Source organism: Oreochromis aureus, linkage group 17 (assembly GCF_013358895.1).
Source record: "Oreochromis aureus strain Israel breed Guangdong linkage group 17, ZZ_aureus, whole genome shotgun sequence".
In the NCBI taxonomy this organism is placed as follows: Eukaryota; Metazoa; Chordata; class Actinopteri; order Cichliformes; family Cichlidae; genus Oreochromis; species Oreochromis aureus.
The window spans coordinates 33,198,211-33,215,663 of record NC_052958.1 but is presented as its reverse complement, the minus strand read 5'-3'; the positions used below and the strand labels follow the sequence as shown (position 1 = coordinate 33,215,663).

General features: G+C 41.5%; 1 protein-coding gene across 1 annotated transcript in view; it reads left to right on the top strand.

Moving 5' to 3' along the window:
• Positions 1-17,453, top strand: part of syde2 (synapse defective 1, Rho GTPase, homolog 2 (C. elegans)) — a 50,652-nt gene that overhangs the window by 18,099 nt on the left and 15,100 nt on the right. The window contains exons 4-5 of the mRNA XM_039601019.1: positions 4,552-5,687; positions 13,287-13,413. Of these exons, the coding sequence (XP_039456953.1) occupies positions 4,552-5,687; positions 13,287-13,413 (1,263 nt within the window). The remainder of the gene's footprint in view (positions 1-4,551; positions 5,688-13,286; positions 13,414-17,453) is intronic.

Below are 17,453 nucleotides of genomic sequence, written 5' to 3'. Positions count from 1 at the left end.
TTAGCTGTGTTATTCTTTGCTATCAAATCACTTAGTCTCTGAGTAACGTTCTTCACTTACCCTGTGTGATGAACTTAGCAATTCATCTCTATTTATATTCTGATCTTTATTTACTGCATTTACTTTATCTGTGCAGTCGTTTTTTTTAGATAAAAAGGAGTTGCATGTCAACTGTTACCACATATCTTCTAGTATGTTTTTCACTCGAGGCAGTGTAGTGAGACCGATGTGGCTGCAGGCTGACTAGAATTAGCAGCCTCTCTGTCATTTGAGTTACAGCTGAGGAAGAAAAGGCCGGCAGCGGTAGGCGAGTGAGGCTACATGAGGAGTGCTTTGGCAGGGGGCCATGTTGTGCTAGCGAGGAGGACTGCATGCTTGGATATATTAGCAGAGGTTTTGTAACCATTGTAATGAAACGGCCCTGCTCCTGCAGCCGCTGAAAGGCCTTCCAACACCGAATGATTTGGAGCCAAGGGGGAGAGGAAGCGGCTTAAAGCTGAGCTTCGGTCACCGAGTAAAGAAACTACAGGACAAGTATGCCATTCACCAGTTTATTTACACTCCCCTTGTTTGTCAGCACACTCTGGTTCTTTTTGTTTCAACATTTAACACACGCACATTTGGCACATGCACTCAAGTGAATACCAGCAATTTTACAATCTTGAACTCCAGATTATTGTCTCCCTCCAAGGCTTATCAGAGTGTATGCAGAGCAAATAGTTTTTCTCATGTTCACTGTCAGACACACACCGCTAATACACACGGTCTCACATTCTTGCTGACCAGGTGCCTGATAATTGTTTAATTGCAATACACTTCATATTATCTCGCTATTATTTCCATCTTGGTAATCTTGTGTCTGCTGTCAGTTGTATTTGGCAGTGAACTGTTTTTCCCTCGCCTGTACACACACCCTACACTCCCTATTCTTACACCTGTCTGGTGCCAGTACTGTGATAAAGCATTGTCATAAATTCCTGAGCTTTGTTAAGAGGTGTCAGTGGCTGAGGGCAGCAGGATCAGGAAGGGCATGTGCTTATGTGTGTTTTTATGAAAGCACTCTTGCTTTGTGTTACAGTAATACACTGGGTGCATGTGCATGATAAAATGTTGGCGGTTGACACAGTTAGCCAGCTCAGGTGTCCTCCAGAGGAATGCAGACCTTTTGCCCTTTGACCTAAGAACATGGCCCTGGAGGGCTGGGTGTCAAGTCATCGCCCCTGAACCTAAGCTTGTGAGGTGTCACGTTACCCCGCTGGCTGCTGCCACAAGGCCAGAGGCTACAGAGGGCACTGCTTTCATGTGTGTGTATGTGCCACAGTCATACAGTGCAAGTGTTATTACCTTTAGGATTAGTGTGTGTTGCCTCGGTCCATGTTGGTTATCCAAAGAATGTGACAGCAGCAGAGAGCTGATGATTCTCGCTCTAGAAGGCTATTACTGAATGCATTTGTTAGTCAGGTAAATGAGCTAATGTAGGTCATAAAACGTGGCTGGTGTGTTTCTACTGTCCTGTGTTTTAATTCAGCAGTGATGCAACAGCTGTCCTTACTGCACTGGCACAAGTTCAATAATTACTGGGATAACAGTTTGATTGGAAACAAACTTTTTCATTCAAATTCAAAACTCAAGACGTGTGCGCGGGTGCCGCGTAAAGGTCTGTAACTAATATCATCTATCTGTGTTAATAACACAATGTCAATATTTCGGTTTTAAATATCACTGATATTATAAACACTAATCATGATGCTCCTACACAACTATTAAAAATATCCTTGTTTATAAAATCTTGCTCAGATATTTCTCATATAAATCTTTTGACGCTGGTGCATTTTGCCTTCAAGCTTAACTTGAACATGTTGAGGCTGCCCAAACTAAGAGATTAGCAGAATCTACAATATTATAATTAATGTAATACCATGTTTGGTTCTAGTAGTACAAGCATTGTCTGGACAGCAACGGCACAGTTACTTTCCTTAATCAGATATATGCTCAGTCTTATATAAAGTGTTGTAAAACAAATAGCCATAGGCCTATTTTAGCGAGGATATTGTCTGGCATGTGTTGTTTTCCTGTGGATGTATTGTTACCACTTTAAACAAGAGACAGGATTGTTTTTACTGTAAATTAACTGACAATTCTCACTGTTTATGAACAGCCTGTATTAAATGCATGTTTACCAAATACACTATTGCGCACAAAAACCCGTGGGTTCAATATAATACGGGTTCTAGTTGTACTCTATCTGATCCGTACTGTAAATCAGATTATAAGAGAACAAAATGAGTGATCTGTTTTTACATGTATGAGGAATTTCACTTGTAAAATCCTCCCAAACGCTCTCTGTATACGACCCCTGATGTTTGGTGTATTTGCACTACCAGTGGTCTCCACCCGTTTTTTCCCATCTTAGAGCACCTCTATGTCTATTATAGGCAGGAAGCTGTGACAAGGAAGGCTACTCAGCTGGGCTAAAAGGAGTGTAAACATGGTTTGATGAGGAATGTGAGAGAACAGCCGTGTTCATTTTGTACATTCACCAGTGGGCTTGCCAGCCTTCCAGTCGACCATCTAGACCTCGGAGTGCCTGGACAAGGGGCGCCTTTGTCCCTCATCTGTCGGCTACACCCTGCCCTGCTCCTGCCCCCCATCTTACCCTTCTCTCCATCCTGTTGCACCTCCTCTGCCTCCCTCTTTTCACCCGTGGGCCCTCACCCCAGAATAGCACAGCGGGTTCCCTCAGAAAAATAGAACTGGTGATGTTGGCAGGATCAGGCGCTCTCTGCTTCTTCCTCTGTTCACTTTGTCGCTCTCTCCATATTTGTCTCTTACATCACTATTTGTTTCCAGAATTTATTCAGAGAAAGTAATTAGCCATTCAAAACAAAAAATACATTAGTGGCTTAAACAAGGAATCTCAACTCAATACAATTCATAGTGTGAATGGGTTGAATAGCTTCTCACTCCCAACACTGAGGAGCTATTCACTCGTATTGCTTAATATCTAGGCCAGATCTAAAAACACTCATCAAAAGACCTTCAAAAAGTAAATTCCTTCTCTGAATCATGTGTTTCAGCTTTAATCTTCCTTGACCCATGCAGTGAGTTATCACCTCTTTAGTTAAAAAAAGGAGGTAAGCCTTGTTAAAGGAGTGCTGAAAGCAGAAAATAGTTATTTAAGTCAGGTTCAAGCTTCCTGTAGGGCAGACTAGGAAGGATGCTCATAATTTGACATATTCCACTTTAATCACTCAAATCGTAGCTGACTCTGTGTCAGCTCTTTCCGTTTTTATGCCAGGTAGATTTTTGGGGCTTGGAAGATGACAGTGTGTTTGGCTGTGTGGACCTGAATTCAGACCAAAGGTGTAGATACCAATAGAAAGAATATGCAAATGTGCTGTTGTCAGTACAAGTGTTCAAAATTCAAATGAACTATGAATCAGATTCCTGGATCTGAAAGGAGTGGCTTGTGTTGTCAGTTCCTGATAGCAGAGCTTTCAGCTAATTCTTTTGATTTTTTTGTCAGTCATTGGCATTGCTTTCAGATACAGTCAGCTATTTTAACCAAGAAAGCTTAGACAGACCCAGAGGATAGAGAGGAGACAGAGTGACTAATATTAGTACTGGTAGGGAATAACTGTTTAAGTTCATAGCAAGAGACCAAAACTGGTTACTGGCAACTGGTAACACATTAGTCTTAAAAGCTGTGTCCGTATTGAACTTAAATTCTACTGCAGTATTTGAATTATTTACCATACACTAAAATTATGATGAAAGCTTAAGTTCTGTAGACTAAACAGTGGTTGTCAGACACTCTATAGACACAGAAATTTTCATGTTCATTTAGACATCAAGGTAGGCGAGAGCTGCCTACAAGGTCAACCCCAAATGGATATCTTCCAGCTTGAATAATGACTGAGTAATTCTACCTCAGCCATGAAGCAGCTGCTGTCTCCGGAAGGACATTTCCCTGCTTTTTTTTTTTTTTTGGGAAGAGTAATGAGATTCCACAAAAACTTCCATCGTGCTTAGTTGAATTAATACAACATATTGCAAAGAGGCCTCAGAAAGATATTAAAATTTTTCATATTACATCCGTTTCAGCAATCCTTTTCATCATAACCATTAATTATCTTGAACATAGCTTGGGTCTACATATATAGACTGTAGCTGTATTATAAAGTGCTGAAGTGTTTATATGAAGCGTTGCCTCCCAAATGTGTCTGTCACTGGATTACTGGGTTTCATGTAAACCTAATCACTTGATGATGTGCTGTGGGGGTGTAGCACTTTCCTGTAAATTATGGCTCACGCCTTTGATTTTAAATATTTTTTTCCTGTCTATATTTAAGTAAAATTATCCTGGGGAACCAGTGACCTAAAGAATTTGTGACTGATGGTTACCTGTCTATTTCTTTCAGTACTACACAAACTCTGCACTCCCTATTCCTGCACCTGTATGGTACCAATACAACCTTAATGACTAAATAAACATGAAAATACAAACAAAGAATAATCACATTTTCTCTTGTCCTGTCATTTCCTTTGTAGATTGTCTTGACCTCCCCAACGCCGCCAGCTTTTCACCTCCCTCCAGCCCAAACCCGGCCAAGAAGAGCAGCTCAATCAACTGGTCCTTCCCAGACAAGATCAAGTCCCCACGTACCGTCAGGAAGATCTCCATGAAGATGAAGAAACTCCCAGAGCTAAGCCGTAAGCTCAGCGTCAAGGGGACCCAAAACAACAGCAGCAGCAATGGAAGCAGTCAGCTAGAACCGAGGGCCCATTCTCCAAAAGCAAATGGCAGTGGGTCAGAGGTTGTCTTGCAGACTTCAGGGCCTCCTCGGTTAGCTTCATCTGGAGGTGGGCAGGCTAGCCGTAATGTGATCTCACGCTACCACCTTGATAGCAGTGTGTCCACACAGCACAGCTTTTATAAGAAGAAAAGCAGTGGTAGCTCAAAGTCTGCCAGCAAAGGTGGCTACCTCAGCGATGGTGACTCACCAGAGCTGGTAGCCAAATCTGGCAAACATGGGTCTGGAGAGGGGAAGGGAGGAAAAGGCAAGGATACAGAAGGAGGAGGTGGAAACTCCAGAATCAACGGTACAGAGCTGGACATTGATGCTTTCCGTCATTACAGCTTCTCAGAGCAGCCCAAGTGCAGCCAGTACATCTCAGGGCTGATGAGTCTGCATTTTTATGGTGCAGAGGACCTCAAACCCCCACGTATTGACTCTAGAGATGTCTACTGTGCTATCCAGGTGGACTCAGTTAACAAAGCACGAACCGCTCTCCTCACCTGTCGAACGACCTTTTTAGATATGGACCACACCTTCAACATTGAGCTGGAGAATGCCCAACATCTGAAGCTGGTAGTGTTCAGCTGGGAGCCCACACCCAGACGCCACCGCGTTTGCTGCCATGGCACAGTAGTACTGCCTGCTCTCTTCAGAGTGACACGTTCCCACCAGCTGGCGGTAAAGCTGGAGCCACGTGGGGTTATCTATGTCAAGCTGAGTCTGATGGAGCAGTGGCAGAACTCATTGAACGGTGGTCCAGATGGAGACAGGGAGCCACAGGTGTTTGGTGTGGAGGTGTGGCGAGTGGTGGAGAGGGAAAATACAGGGCTGATGGTACCACTTCTTATAAGCAAATGCATCAATGAAATCGAGAAGAGAGGCTGTCAGGTGAGTGTAATTCTGTTCTCGCTTTCCCCAAAGAATTTTTGTCAAAAAATGAGAATAAAAGTACAATATCTCTGTTTTGAAACATGCTTATATATAGTCTAATCCTCTTCTCTAATGAGTCAGATTCATTTTTAAATAAGGCTGGTAATGTCCAATTTTAGAATAATCTTTATAATAGGAGGGAAAGAATGGCTGGAGGAATAATTCCACATCCACAGCATCTCCATGAAATGAGCACACACCCTGCAGCCATCAGGAAGGCTCAATAACCCGCATGAACTGAATGGACAGAGGAGATGTAGCACACTTAATGATGTCACTGAGTTTCTGGCTTCCTGAGGCAACTGGCTCTTTTATTCAGGGAGAGAGGCTCAGAGTTAAGAGGTTGCTGTAGTCGTAGCAGGAGTGACAGAGGAAATGAGAGTTCATGAGGTCTTTGACACCCAGCATAGAGAGAGCCCCGAGAGGAAGAAGCCTTTCTCCTAATTAGAACTGAGACAGCAGCAATAATAACGTCTGACCACTGTTTTTGACTGATCACTCTAGAGGGGCATGCAAGGTTCAATAGGCAAACTTTTGGTGCCTGTGCATTATATTAGACTCTGTCCTCTACCACCTACAGCAGTACAGCAGTAGTAGTAGTAGCAGCAAACCTACCAATTTATAATAAATTGGAGAAATTCATTCATTTGAGCTCCAGTAAACTGTTTTTTACTCTCCAACTCCAGTAAGCCTGTGGCTTGAAACTTAAGGTTGCATATTAGCAACATGTCTGACAGTCTGACTGGTGGTTGAATTGCACTGATATTTAAACAGGAAGAGAAATACAGTTCTCAATCACCTACAGCTTCGCTTTGGTCTTTTTTTTTTTTTACTTTTTACTTTCTGTGAGTCAGACAGTGTTATAGTGCAGTATACACAGATATACAGTGGCTTGCAAAAGTATTCGGCCCCCTTGAACTTTTCCACATTTTGTCACATTACAGCCACAAACATGAATCAATTTTATTGGAATTTCATGTGAAAGACCAACACAAAGTGGTGTACACGTGAGAAGTGGAACAAAAATCATACATGATTCCAAACATTTTTTACAAATAAATAACTGAAAAGTGGGGTGTGCATAATTATTCAGCCCCCTGAGTCAATACTTTGTAGAACCACCTTTTGCTGCAATTACAGCTGCCAGTCTTTTAGGGTATGTCTCTACCAGCTTTGCACATCTACAGACTGAAATCCTTGCCCATTCTTCTTTGCAAAACAGCTCCAGCTCAGTCAGATTAGATGGACAGCGTTTGTGAACAGCAGTTTTCAGATCTTGCCACAGATTCTCGATTGGATTTAGATCTGGACTTTGACTGGGCCATTCTAACACATGGATATGTTTTGTTTTAAACCATTCCATTGTTGCCCTGGCTTTATGTTTAGGGTTGTTGTCCTGCTGGAAGGTGAACCTCCGCCCCAGTCTCAAGTCTTTTGCAGACTCCAAGAGGTTTTCTTCCAAGATTGCCCTGTATTTGGCTCCATCCATCTTCCCATCAACTCTGACCAGCTTCCCTGTCCCTGCTGAAGAGAAGCACCCCAGAGCATGATGCTGCCACCACCATATTTGACAGTGAGGATGGTGTGTTCAGAGTGATGTGCAGTGTTAGTTTTCCGCCACACATAGCGTTTTGTATTTTGGCCAAAAGTTCCATTTGGTCTCATCTGACCAGAGCACCTTCTTCCACATGTTTGCTGTGTCCCCACATGGCTTGTGGCAAACTGCAAACAGGACTTCTTATGGTTTTCTGTTAACAATGGCTTTCTTCTTGCCACTCTTCCATAAAGGCCAACTTTGTGCAGTGCACGACTAATAGTTGTCCTATGGACAGATTCCCCACCTGAGCTGTAGATCTCTGCAGCTCGTCCAGAGTCACCATGGGCCTCTTGGCTGCATTTCTGATCAGCGCTCTCCTTGTTCGGCCTGTGAGTTTTAGGTGGACGGCCTTGTCTTGGTAGGTTTACAGTTGTGCCATACTCCTTCCATTTCTGAATGATGGCTTGAACAGTGCTCCGTGGGATGTTCAAGGCTTGGGAAATCTTTTTGTAGCCTAAGCCTGCTTTAAATTTCTCAATAACTTTATCCCTGATCTGTCTGGTGTCTAAATCCAATCGAGAATCTGTGGCAAGATCTGAAAACTGCTGTTCACAAACGCTGTCCATCTAATCTGACTGAGCTGGAGCTGTTTTGCAAAGAAGAATGGGCAAGGATTTCAGTCTGTAGATGTGCAAAGCTGGTAGAGACATACCCTAAAAGACTGGCAGCTGTAACTGCAGCAAAAGGTGGTTCTACAAAGTATTGACTCAGGGGGCTGAATAATTACGCACACCCCACTTTTCAGTTATTTATTTGTAAAAAATGTTTGGAAACATGTATGATTTTCGTTCCACTTCTCACGTGTACACCACTTTGTATTGGTCTTTCACGTGGAATTCCAATAAAAGTGATTCATGTTTGTGGCTGTAATGTGACAAAATGTGGAAAAGTTCAAGGGGGCCGAATACTTTTGCAAGCCACTGTAAGATGTTAGTCTGATGGTAACTGCTGCCTTCTTCACTCTGTGATATCTGTCTCTGCTTCTCCTTCACTCAGTCTGACAGTGTTTGTCGTCTGTCCCTCGCAGCTGTTTTGCTGCCTTTGTTTCTTTACAAAGATGCAGAGCAGCCTTTGTACATGCTATCAGTCTGAGATCAAGTGTAAGGGCTCCTGCAGGCTGCAGGCAGATAGAGTTCAGGATGAGGATGACACCAGATCCCAGAGGAATTTGCAGGTTGTGTCACCAAAGCACGTATGGCTAGACGTGTAGCATTGCGCCTTTTCAAATGGCTTTATGGAGACTTTCTCTCAAAGTCTCTTAGAATTGTGTGTCCTCTGGGCTTCTGCGAGATGCTGGTTGTTTGTGAGTGTTTTGAAAAGACTGCAACTCATGCTATGTATGGGAGCACTCAGAGTGCTTTTAAGACAGGGATGTGTTTTTAAAAAGAGCTTTTATACATGCCATACATGACTGTAAAAGATGCACACAGATAGGAGCAGCTATTCAGATGCACGCCTTTATACAGAACAGAAGGGTTTTTTTAAACAGACTTTTCATTTAATCACTGTGACTTCATCTGTCCTTTAAAGGCAGTGCCTTGGAGCTTTCATACATAGATCTTGATTACGTAATTGTTCCATGAAGATTCTTTTCAAAAATTACAGTTTATGTCATCTAGCAGTGATGATATAAGCAACAATCTTACTCATGCTATCTTAACTGGTTACTCAGTTCTTAACTGCTTATTGATTCAGGGTTGTGGAGGCCAATCCCATGAGTGAGAGGCAGGGTGAGACAGATTTTCTGATGCTGTTTTCTGACTTCCATTCTCAATGAATGAATGAATCAACATCTCTTTTTTATACTTGACATGACAAGAAAAACCCTTCTACAACTTGAAATTGTAAAAGTATTTTTTTGCTTTAAGTGATTTTATTTTCTCAGTGGATGATGGTAAATTTACACAACAGTCTTTAACTGTGTACTTCCTTAATACTTCCTTCAATCCACACTCGAGGCCCAGAAGCTGGAAATATTAAGACACTTCGTTTTGAGAGTAGTGTTGTAATTGTTGTGGCTAAGAGACTTAATTATGAGAGCAGCATAAAGTTTACAACTTCATGTTCTCCCTATGCATGGATATTTTTTCTACGGGCACGCCGGCTTCCTCCCACAGCTCAAAGACATGCATGTTTGGAAAATGAATGTTTCTAAATTGGATTTAGGTGTAAATGTGGGCGAGTGGTGGTTGTGTGTCTCTCTGTGTTAGCCATGTAACAGACTCGTAATCTGTCTAGTATGTACACCACAATCTGTGATAGGTGAGACAGGCTCTGTCCTTACCATGACCCCAAATTCGACAAGCTGTTGTGAAAGTTTCTGTCTTTTTGTGCTTTAATAATTAGTATTAGTTAGTATTGATTAATACTTTGTCACCCACATGAAATGTCAGTGGGTATTTTTCACAATTACTTTATATATTTTATAAACTAAAAAATATTACCGATTGCTGACTGCCTGATAAAATAATAAGCATATTAAGTTTTGTCCATGTCATCTCCCATCATGTGTGTATCTTTGTATGTAGAGAATACGCCTACATAAATACCCTAAAGTCAGTTAAATGCACTTTTCTTTCTGTCCTTTTCTTCTTTGTTGTTTAAAATATTAAAGATATTCCTAAACCAAGACCCCCCCTACATCACCTGGACATCCTCTTTCCTCTGGATCTCATTTTGCTGGGAGATTGTTGTGCTTTATTTCTACATATAGGGTTGGCTAGTGGTGCCTGTTGTGCTGCCCAGAGGCCACAGTTCTTAAGTGCAAGTCCTTTTTTGGCTAACAGCTGTTCCCCGCCTGCACTCAGCTCTGCCTCAAAGAGAGAGGCTTTGCTTTTTTGTTTTTTTTGTTTTTTTTTCTGAATGGACTTGTTGTTCATTGTGCCCAGTGACTTCTGTTTACTCGCGTACAAAGCCAAATCCCTGCCTAATCTGTCCTCCTCGCTCCCTCTCGTGTGAGGTTTAGAAAAACGCCACTGGACTCGACGAGGAGAGTTCACAAATAGCTGCTCTGGTGGGATGGGGGAGACATTATAGCGCTCCTACGCTGGAGCCCGGAAAGGCCGGCGGTGTGTGCGCCAGTGTGTTTTGTGAGGAACCGGACCCAACCCGCCATTCACAGCCCACTGATTTAACACGTTTCCAGGGCAACCACACCAGTTGGTCTGCTATGCCACATACCAGACAGACACATGTAGGAGAAATTATGGTATGTCTGTAGCCGGGCCTAATCCCAGCATAACAAGGAGAGCGCTGGTGCCGAGTTACAAACATCAGATGTCTCAAGTTCCTTTAGGTCATAGTCTGGAGCCTTAGGTAAAGAAACATAAATGCTTTATAGCTTAGTCCTTTCATTTTTAATGCTGAGCTGTCACGTGGGTTTTAGAAGATCTCAGTGTTTATCCATTCATTCATGAGGATGTCAACTCTAAGATCATTTCACTTTGCCAGCTAATTTATGTGTTATGTATTACTGTTAGGTTTCATAAAGAGAGGTCCATAAGCAGGGAAATGGTCCATGTTGTCTCCAGAGTGGGAGGTTAATTTTGCTTTTACGATACTGTGTTTAAGTCTTAACATGCTTTTGCAATTGTCAGTTTTGTGGAAATGATTTATTACAGCAGCAGAATATCACGAGAGACTCATCAGACTCATGACTGTTGCAAATATGTTAGGATAATGTTATGTGGAGTGATGAGTATGCATAGCTCTGGGGTCCACAGGTGCACATATATAGTAGAAGTGTAACTTGTGGTGGAATAAAACCTTTTTAAATCTTATTTTGGTACAAACTCACTAAACCTTTGAAGTGACTTTTATCAGGTTTGACTGATAACTATGATTCTATACATGCAGTGTTTACGTCCTGGTGACCACTAAAGTAAAAGTTTATGAATAGCTTTGTGTAGTAATAACCATTAATTCAGATAGGGTTTTAGAAGTAACTGCCTGGAGGTGTTGCAAAAATGGCTCCAGAGAGGTGAGACTTGCATCTTAAAGTGTTTATGACACAGTCCAGCTCAGGCAGACTGTCTGAACACGCTTCTCTCCTTTTTCATTGCAGTCTATAAAAGATGCAATTGTCTTACTACAGATGAAAAGTTAATAAGGGAGGAAATGCACATTTAGTCCCTTTATTCCACTCGGGGGTTTTGCAATGACAGCCTTCTTCCTCTGGTTTGACTGTCAATGCATAGTGCTGGAATGAGCAGGGCTATGCTAACTAAGACGCAGTAAGCAGAGGGCCACACACTGGACAGTTAAATTGAAGCATGAGACATAATAGTAACTTATATTGAATCCTTTAAATTTGGTAGGCTAAATGTGGTAAAATAGGATATTGGCCTAAGTCTTCATTTAAAACAAAAAGAACAAAAAACATCAATGAATGGGCTGAATGGAAGGATTTCTAACAGCGATACAAATATTTGGTGATTTAAAAACGAAATAAATCAGAATCAAAGCAGATGCCTAACTTTTGAAATGTGTAGTTATTTATTCATTTATATATTTACTTATTCATTTATTTACTCAGATCAGCTTCCTGTGTGTTGCCAAAAATGAAGGTGCTCAGAGCTCTCTCTCATGAACAAATTATGCAACATTAACACGCATAAAATTGTTGAAGGGTGTTTCTCTTCTGTGCTTTTTAAATTCTCATTTGCTGATAGTTCTGCAAATAGTTATTATCTGTCAGTGATGTCGTCCTGATGATGAACTGGTCTAGAATTAGCTCCACTCTCTTTTTACTTGTGCAGCTGGCTCAAACTCTTAAGACCGTGCAGACCTGTATCATTGACATACTACCTATTTATTAACAAATGCATTGTCTTATACATGAATACATTAGTTTGTGTTCTAATATGTTTTACTACTACTACTTGTTACCAGTGGGAACAATTGAGATGGCCACCTCTAAATTGATATTTTAGAGTGAAACATCTTGTAGTTTCTGAAAGTTTGTTTGCATACTCTCTCTATTAAAGTTAGACGGTAAAGACCCACTGCTAAAGATTCATTAGCATAATGCTTTCTTTCATTGAAATTTAGGGGTTGTCGTGTTTTCCTTTTAGGATGCTGCAAGCTGGATTGAGCCCTGGGGCTGTATTTTACCCATTTGTGGTATCGTGGCTAACCATAGCAAACTTTAAATAGATACTGCTGTTGACAACAGAGACTCAGTCTTCTGACTATAAAAGCTGGAACTACAAGCAATAAATGTGCTTTTGCGGTGTTCTGTAAACTCAAGCATTTGACGACTGGACCTTATTAGCTCATGTTGGCTTTTGTTATCAAATTCTAGATTGATAAAGATAGACACAGAGACAGTTGGCTGACTTTTAAGGTGCTGTCTCCAACCATGTTTCAGAGAGTGCCAGTACTTTAGTAGTCATTCATTTCAGATTTATTTGTCTCGCCTACATTTCTCTCATGGCTTTACTGGATAGCAGCCTCTACACACAAACTTGCAGTGTATGCTCAGAATAACTGGAAAAGGAGTGAAAGAATTAAACTATGGATACGGTGGATCCAAAATCACAATATAATAAAAAGTGCATAAAGATGCTAGTGTAAAGTAACTGAAAGTAAAGGGGAAAAAGATAATATAGGGAACGTGTTAAGTTTAAGTTAGTCCAGCATTTCTTTGTTACATCAAGTCATCTTCTTGTGTCTTTAAAAAAGTGAGTGCTTATAGTGTTATTAGAAACATATACATTTTTGGTTTTTGGTCAGTTGTTAAATTGAGGCGTCCTTTGCTGGAGATAAAACAGACTGGTGTTTGTGACGTGTGAGTTTTCTGAGAAAGTACTTATGGCTGCCTTCCAGGACGTTATCTGAGTGCAGACGTAGAACTTGATCGATGAGGCTGTAAAAATGTCTACGTCGCTGTCCACTGTTTGACTCTCGAGCCATGCATGTTTATTTGACCTACTTGTGTGTGTGTGTGTTTATGTTACCAGGTGGTGGGTCTCTACCGTCTGTGTGGTTCGGCAGCAGTAAAGAAGGAGCTGCGTGAGGCGTTTGAGAGAGACAGCCACGCTGTGGAGCTGTGCGAAAACACGTATCCAGACATAAACGTCATTACAGGTAAAATGATCACCAGGAAACAGAGAAGATGCCAACAAGGCATAAGATTACAAAACACACTTAGTTTAATTACAAGGGTGTTATTCAAACCTGAGAAATTTTCCAGAGAGCACTGGTGTGTTTTGGTCTGTTTATCTGTAAATTACCTTCTTACTTGTACTTAGCAGGATAGTTACAATGTATGCAGTTTCTAATTAAAAAGAGACTGAAAAGGATTTTTTTGGAAAACCAGTTCTTCAATATTCACGCACAAAAGACAAGTAAAAATCAACAAGTGACCATATTTGGACAGGAATTTCAAATGCTAAGCTATGAGCTAATGCTCGCTTAAATAGTTAGCAAGAATTTGTAGCGTGAATATGTACATTACAAAGACAGTGCTGCCTGCTAATAACAGCTAAATAAATGTTAGTCAAAAATGCAATTTTACTCAACTTACATGAGTACATTTAGTCTCACAGCAATTATTTGACAGGAAATTGCATTAAAAATGTTCCAGAAGGCAACAGTTTGATTACTTATAGTAGCTGAGGCAGCTATTAACTACACCTGCCGGTTCAAGTCAAAACAGCCACGCCCTTAATAACAATGACAAAGAAAGTCTTAATACAATTTAAACAGGCAAATTATAGACAAATTCACAACCCTGCATATTTATGACAAAGCCAAAAATTCACGATAGAGACCAAAACATTTTTTTTTAACGGGACGATGAAAATGTTTATTTCTGCTGTAAAGTTGGGCAATTTAACATTTAATGATTTTCTGTCTGCCTCAAGTGGCCAATAAAGGAATGTCAGTTTTGGCACTACCACAACAGCTTCATTTTTCAGTCCCTTGGGTTGAAACTTAATAACTAAATAAAATGCTCACTTTTCTATGACAAGTTGCAGTTAATATTGAGTAAAATAAGGGTGGAGAAATGACTAAGGACTGGGAAAAACTAACAATGAAGTTAACAGACTGTTAACTGTTAACTGTTAACTGCTTCTGTAGCTGTCATTAAGTAAATAAATACTAACCACAAACCTAAAACTGGCATCTATAATAGGCATCTCATTTAATCATTTGACTTGTACACGACTCCCAGTAAAACATGAAAAATACAATTTATGAGAGTTTTTACTTATGGAACAAAACTAACAAAAACAAATGGTGTGTTAATGTAATGGAGTCCAGCTTCAGTATTGATCCACTGCAATAAATTTACCTGAATGTAGCCATGGCGAATAGGTCAGCACATGTGTATATCTTATAAGAATCTATGTGTGTGTGTGTGTCAAATCCCTGCAACATAAAGATCAGTGTGAGAGGAAAGGGCCACACACACACACACACACACACACAAAGTCAAACAAATCAGATCATTGCACGCGTTCAGACTGTTCTTTCTCAGTTTGTTTTTGTGCTTTGGACCTTGTAGATCACGTCAAACGTGGGGATTTTTATCTTGTCAAATACAAAAAAGTCCCCCTGAAGTTGTTTGATTGTCCAACAAGCAGAACTGCAAACCTTACATTTCAAATTTAAACGCCATTCAGATTCCTGTCAGCTGAATTTCTTTTCTGCTCCGTTGCTCCCTTGAAATGAAAAATGGAAACAGTGAGCACATCTCACAAAAAGAAACCCTAAAAATCAGCTGTGGCATTGAATTGAGTATTACTTCTAAAAGTGTAGCAGATTTGGGGAGACGGGGAGGGGGCGGCAAGTTGTAGAAAATGACATGGTCATGATTTTTATTTTCTTCCACAAAAGGAGGAAAGGACCATGGAAACCCCTGGGCATTTTAGGGGCTGCTGTTAGTTTTGGGGAGAGGCCCTGTATAGGCGTCGTCCTATCATGCCTGCTTTGATCCACATGCATTTGCATGGCAGGGCAAAGCACACAGTTAACAGTTGAGTGGGTTAGAAAAAAAGGATTGTTGGTTTTTGCTCGCTGCCTAAATTTGCTCTGCCAAGCGAGTTGCCATTGCAGATGGGTCTGAGTGAGTGGAAGAGGACGTAGACAGAAAAAGAGCTGAAGATGAAGGAGTTTATGGTGTATGCTTTAAAAAAAGCAGGGATTTCTGGGATATAGTGATCATAAGGTAAGAAACAATAAAAGAAAGGATAAAAAGCACAGCAGAATAGAAAACACACAATAACAGGAATTTTAAAAAGCTGATTGTAGCATTGTTATATTACACACCCTGTTTTCAATAGCCAACATACACGGAATAAAAACATAATTTTAATTCATAGTGGAAGCCTTAAATTAAGCTTGGAGTCAGACAAGAGGCTAATAAGCGAACAGCTAATGGAGCTAAGCGGGCTGGCGCGTCGCACAGCTAATTTAAAAATGGAGGTAGTGAAAGGGATTATCCAGGGGTCAGAGTTCAATCCTAAGCTTGCAAAACATGCTCCGTGCATGGCGCTCCATTGTTTCAAATCACAGTTCTTTGCTTCACAGTATGTTTCACAAAATGCTCACATTTCATTTCATTTAAAAACAGTGTACACTTTATGAGATACACCTAGCTGCTACTGCTAGTAATTGCTGTCATAGATTCAACAAGGTGCTGAAAACATTCCTGATCCATATTGACACGATAGAGTCACACAGTTGCTGCACATCTGTGTTCTCATTCCACCACATCCCAAAGGTGCCCAAAGTGAGGGAAGGAAAATATCCCCTAACCCATCACACCACCACCACCACCAGCCTGAACCACTGATACAATGCAGGACTGACAGACTGGTCCATGCTTTCGTGTTGTTTATGCCAAATCGTGGCCCTATGAAGCAAATGTTGTGGCAGAAATTGAGATTCATTGGAGCAGGCGAGATTTTCCACTGTTCTGATATCTACTTTTACTGAGTCCATCTAAAGTGTCCTGTTCTTAGCTGACATGGGTCGCATCCTGTGTGGTCCTCTGCTGCTGTAGCCCATCTGCTTCAAGGTTCAACGTGCTGTGCGTTCAGAGGTGACCTTGGTTGTAACCAGTGGTTATTTAAGTTACTCCTGCCTCCCTATCAGTCTGGAAGCAGTCTGGCTATCATCCTCTGGCCTCTGACATCAGCATCTATTTTCAGAATTGCTCCTCACTGGATATTTTCTGGACCGTTCTCTTTAAACTCTAAAAAGGCCTCTGAGCACATCCTGATGACGTTCTTCTTCTTTCTTCTTGGTATCCCTTTTGTTGAACAATGAAGGCTTCAGTCAGTGGTTTGACATGATAATGGGGGGGATCGGTGCGCTCTATGGTAGGCCCATATGGTAGCTTTGCCTGAAGCCGCTGCGAGCGTGCGGTTGTGAGCACCTGAACATTTTTTGCCACACACGTGCTAAATTATGATTAAATCCATATAATAGAAGATTTTGGTCTCAGTGTGGAAACAAAGTCTTGAAAGTCATTTTCTCCTCCACTAACGGACCTGATGTGTCCTCTGCCCTTTTTCGTTCGGAGCACTGGCATTGGTTTTTAGTCTGTGGTCTTCAATTTCCCTTGCCTGACTCGACTTTTCCATAGCCTGCTGCTCTAAATTGCCCCCAACCCCCCCAGCACCCCCAACCCTTGCCAGTACTCTGGTGAAGACATGGAAAGTCATTAACAAGTGCCCCCTTTGTTGCCGAACAAACACAGATGGTATTTGGCTCACGCACGGGGGATTAGCTGAACCCTGGGTCGGCCGGGGAGGCAGGCAACCACTTGGTGAAGAGTTTTAGAACGGTGTGGCTGTCAGAATATTTCTTAAACTGCAGGGTAGGATTGAAAACTGGAAGCAGGCGCATCTGTGATGAATCCACGTGTACCGTGTGAACGTGTGGTTCTAGAGTTAGAGCTGGAGTCTGCTCATTTTTGGAAAAGTGAAAAAGTTGAAGCAACAACTGTACATTTTGTGTTACTGCACAAGGCAGTACACAAACACAAATCTCCTCTGGCCCCCCTAGTGGCGTGGGGGCATGCGGGACAGCAGAGAAGGGGGCAGGACGGAGAACAAACCCCCTGTTTGTTCTCCAGGCGAGGCACTGACTGCAGCACTGACAAGAGGAGTGACCTT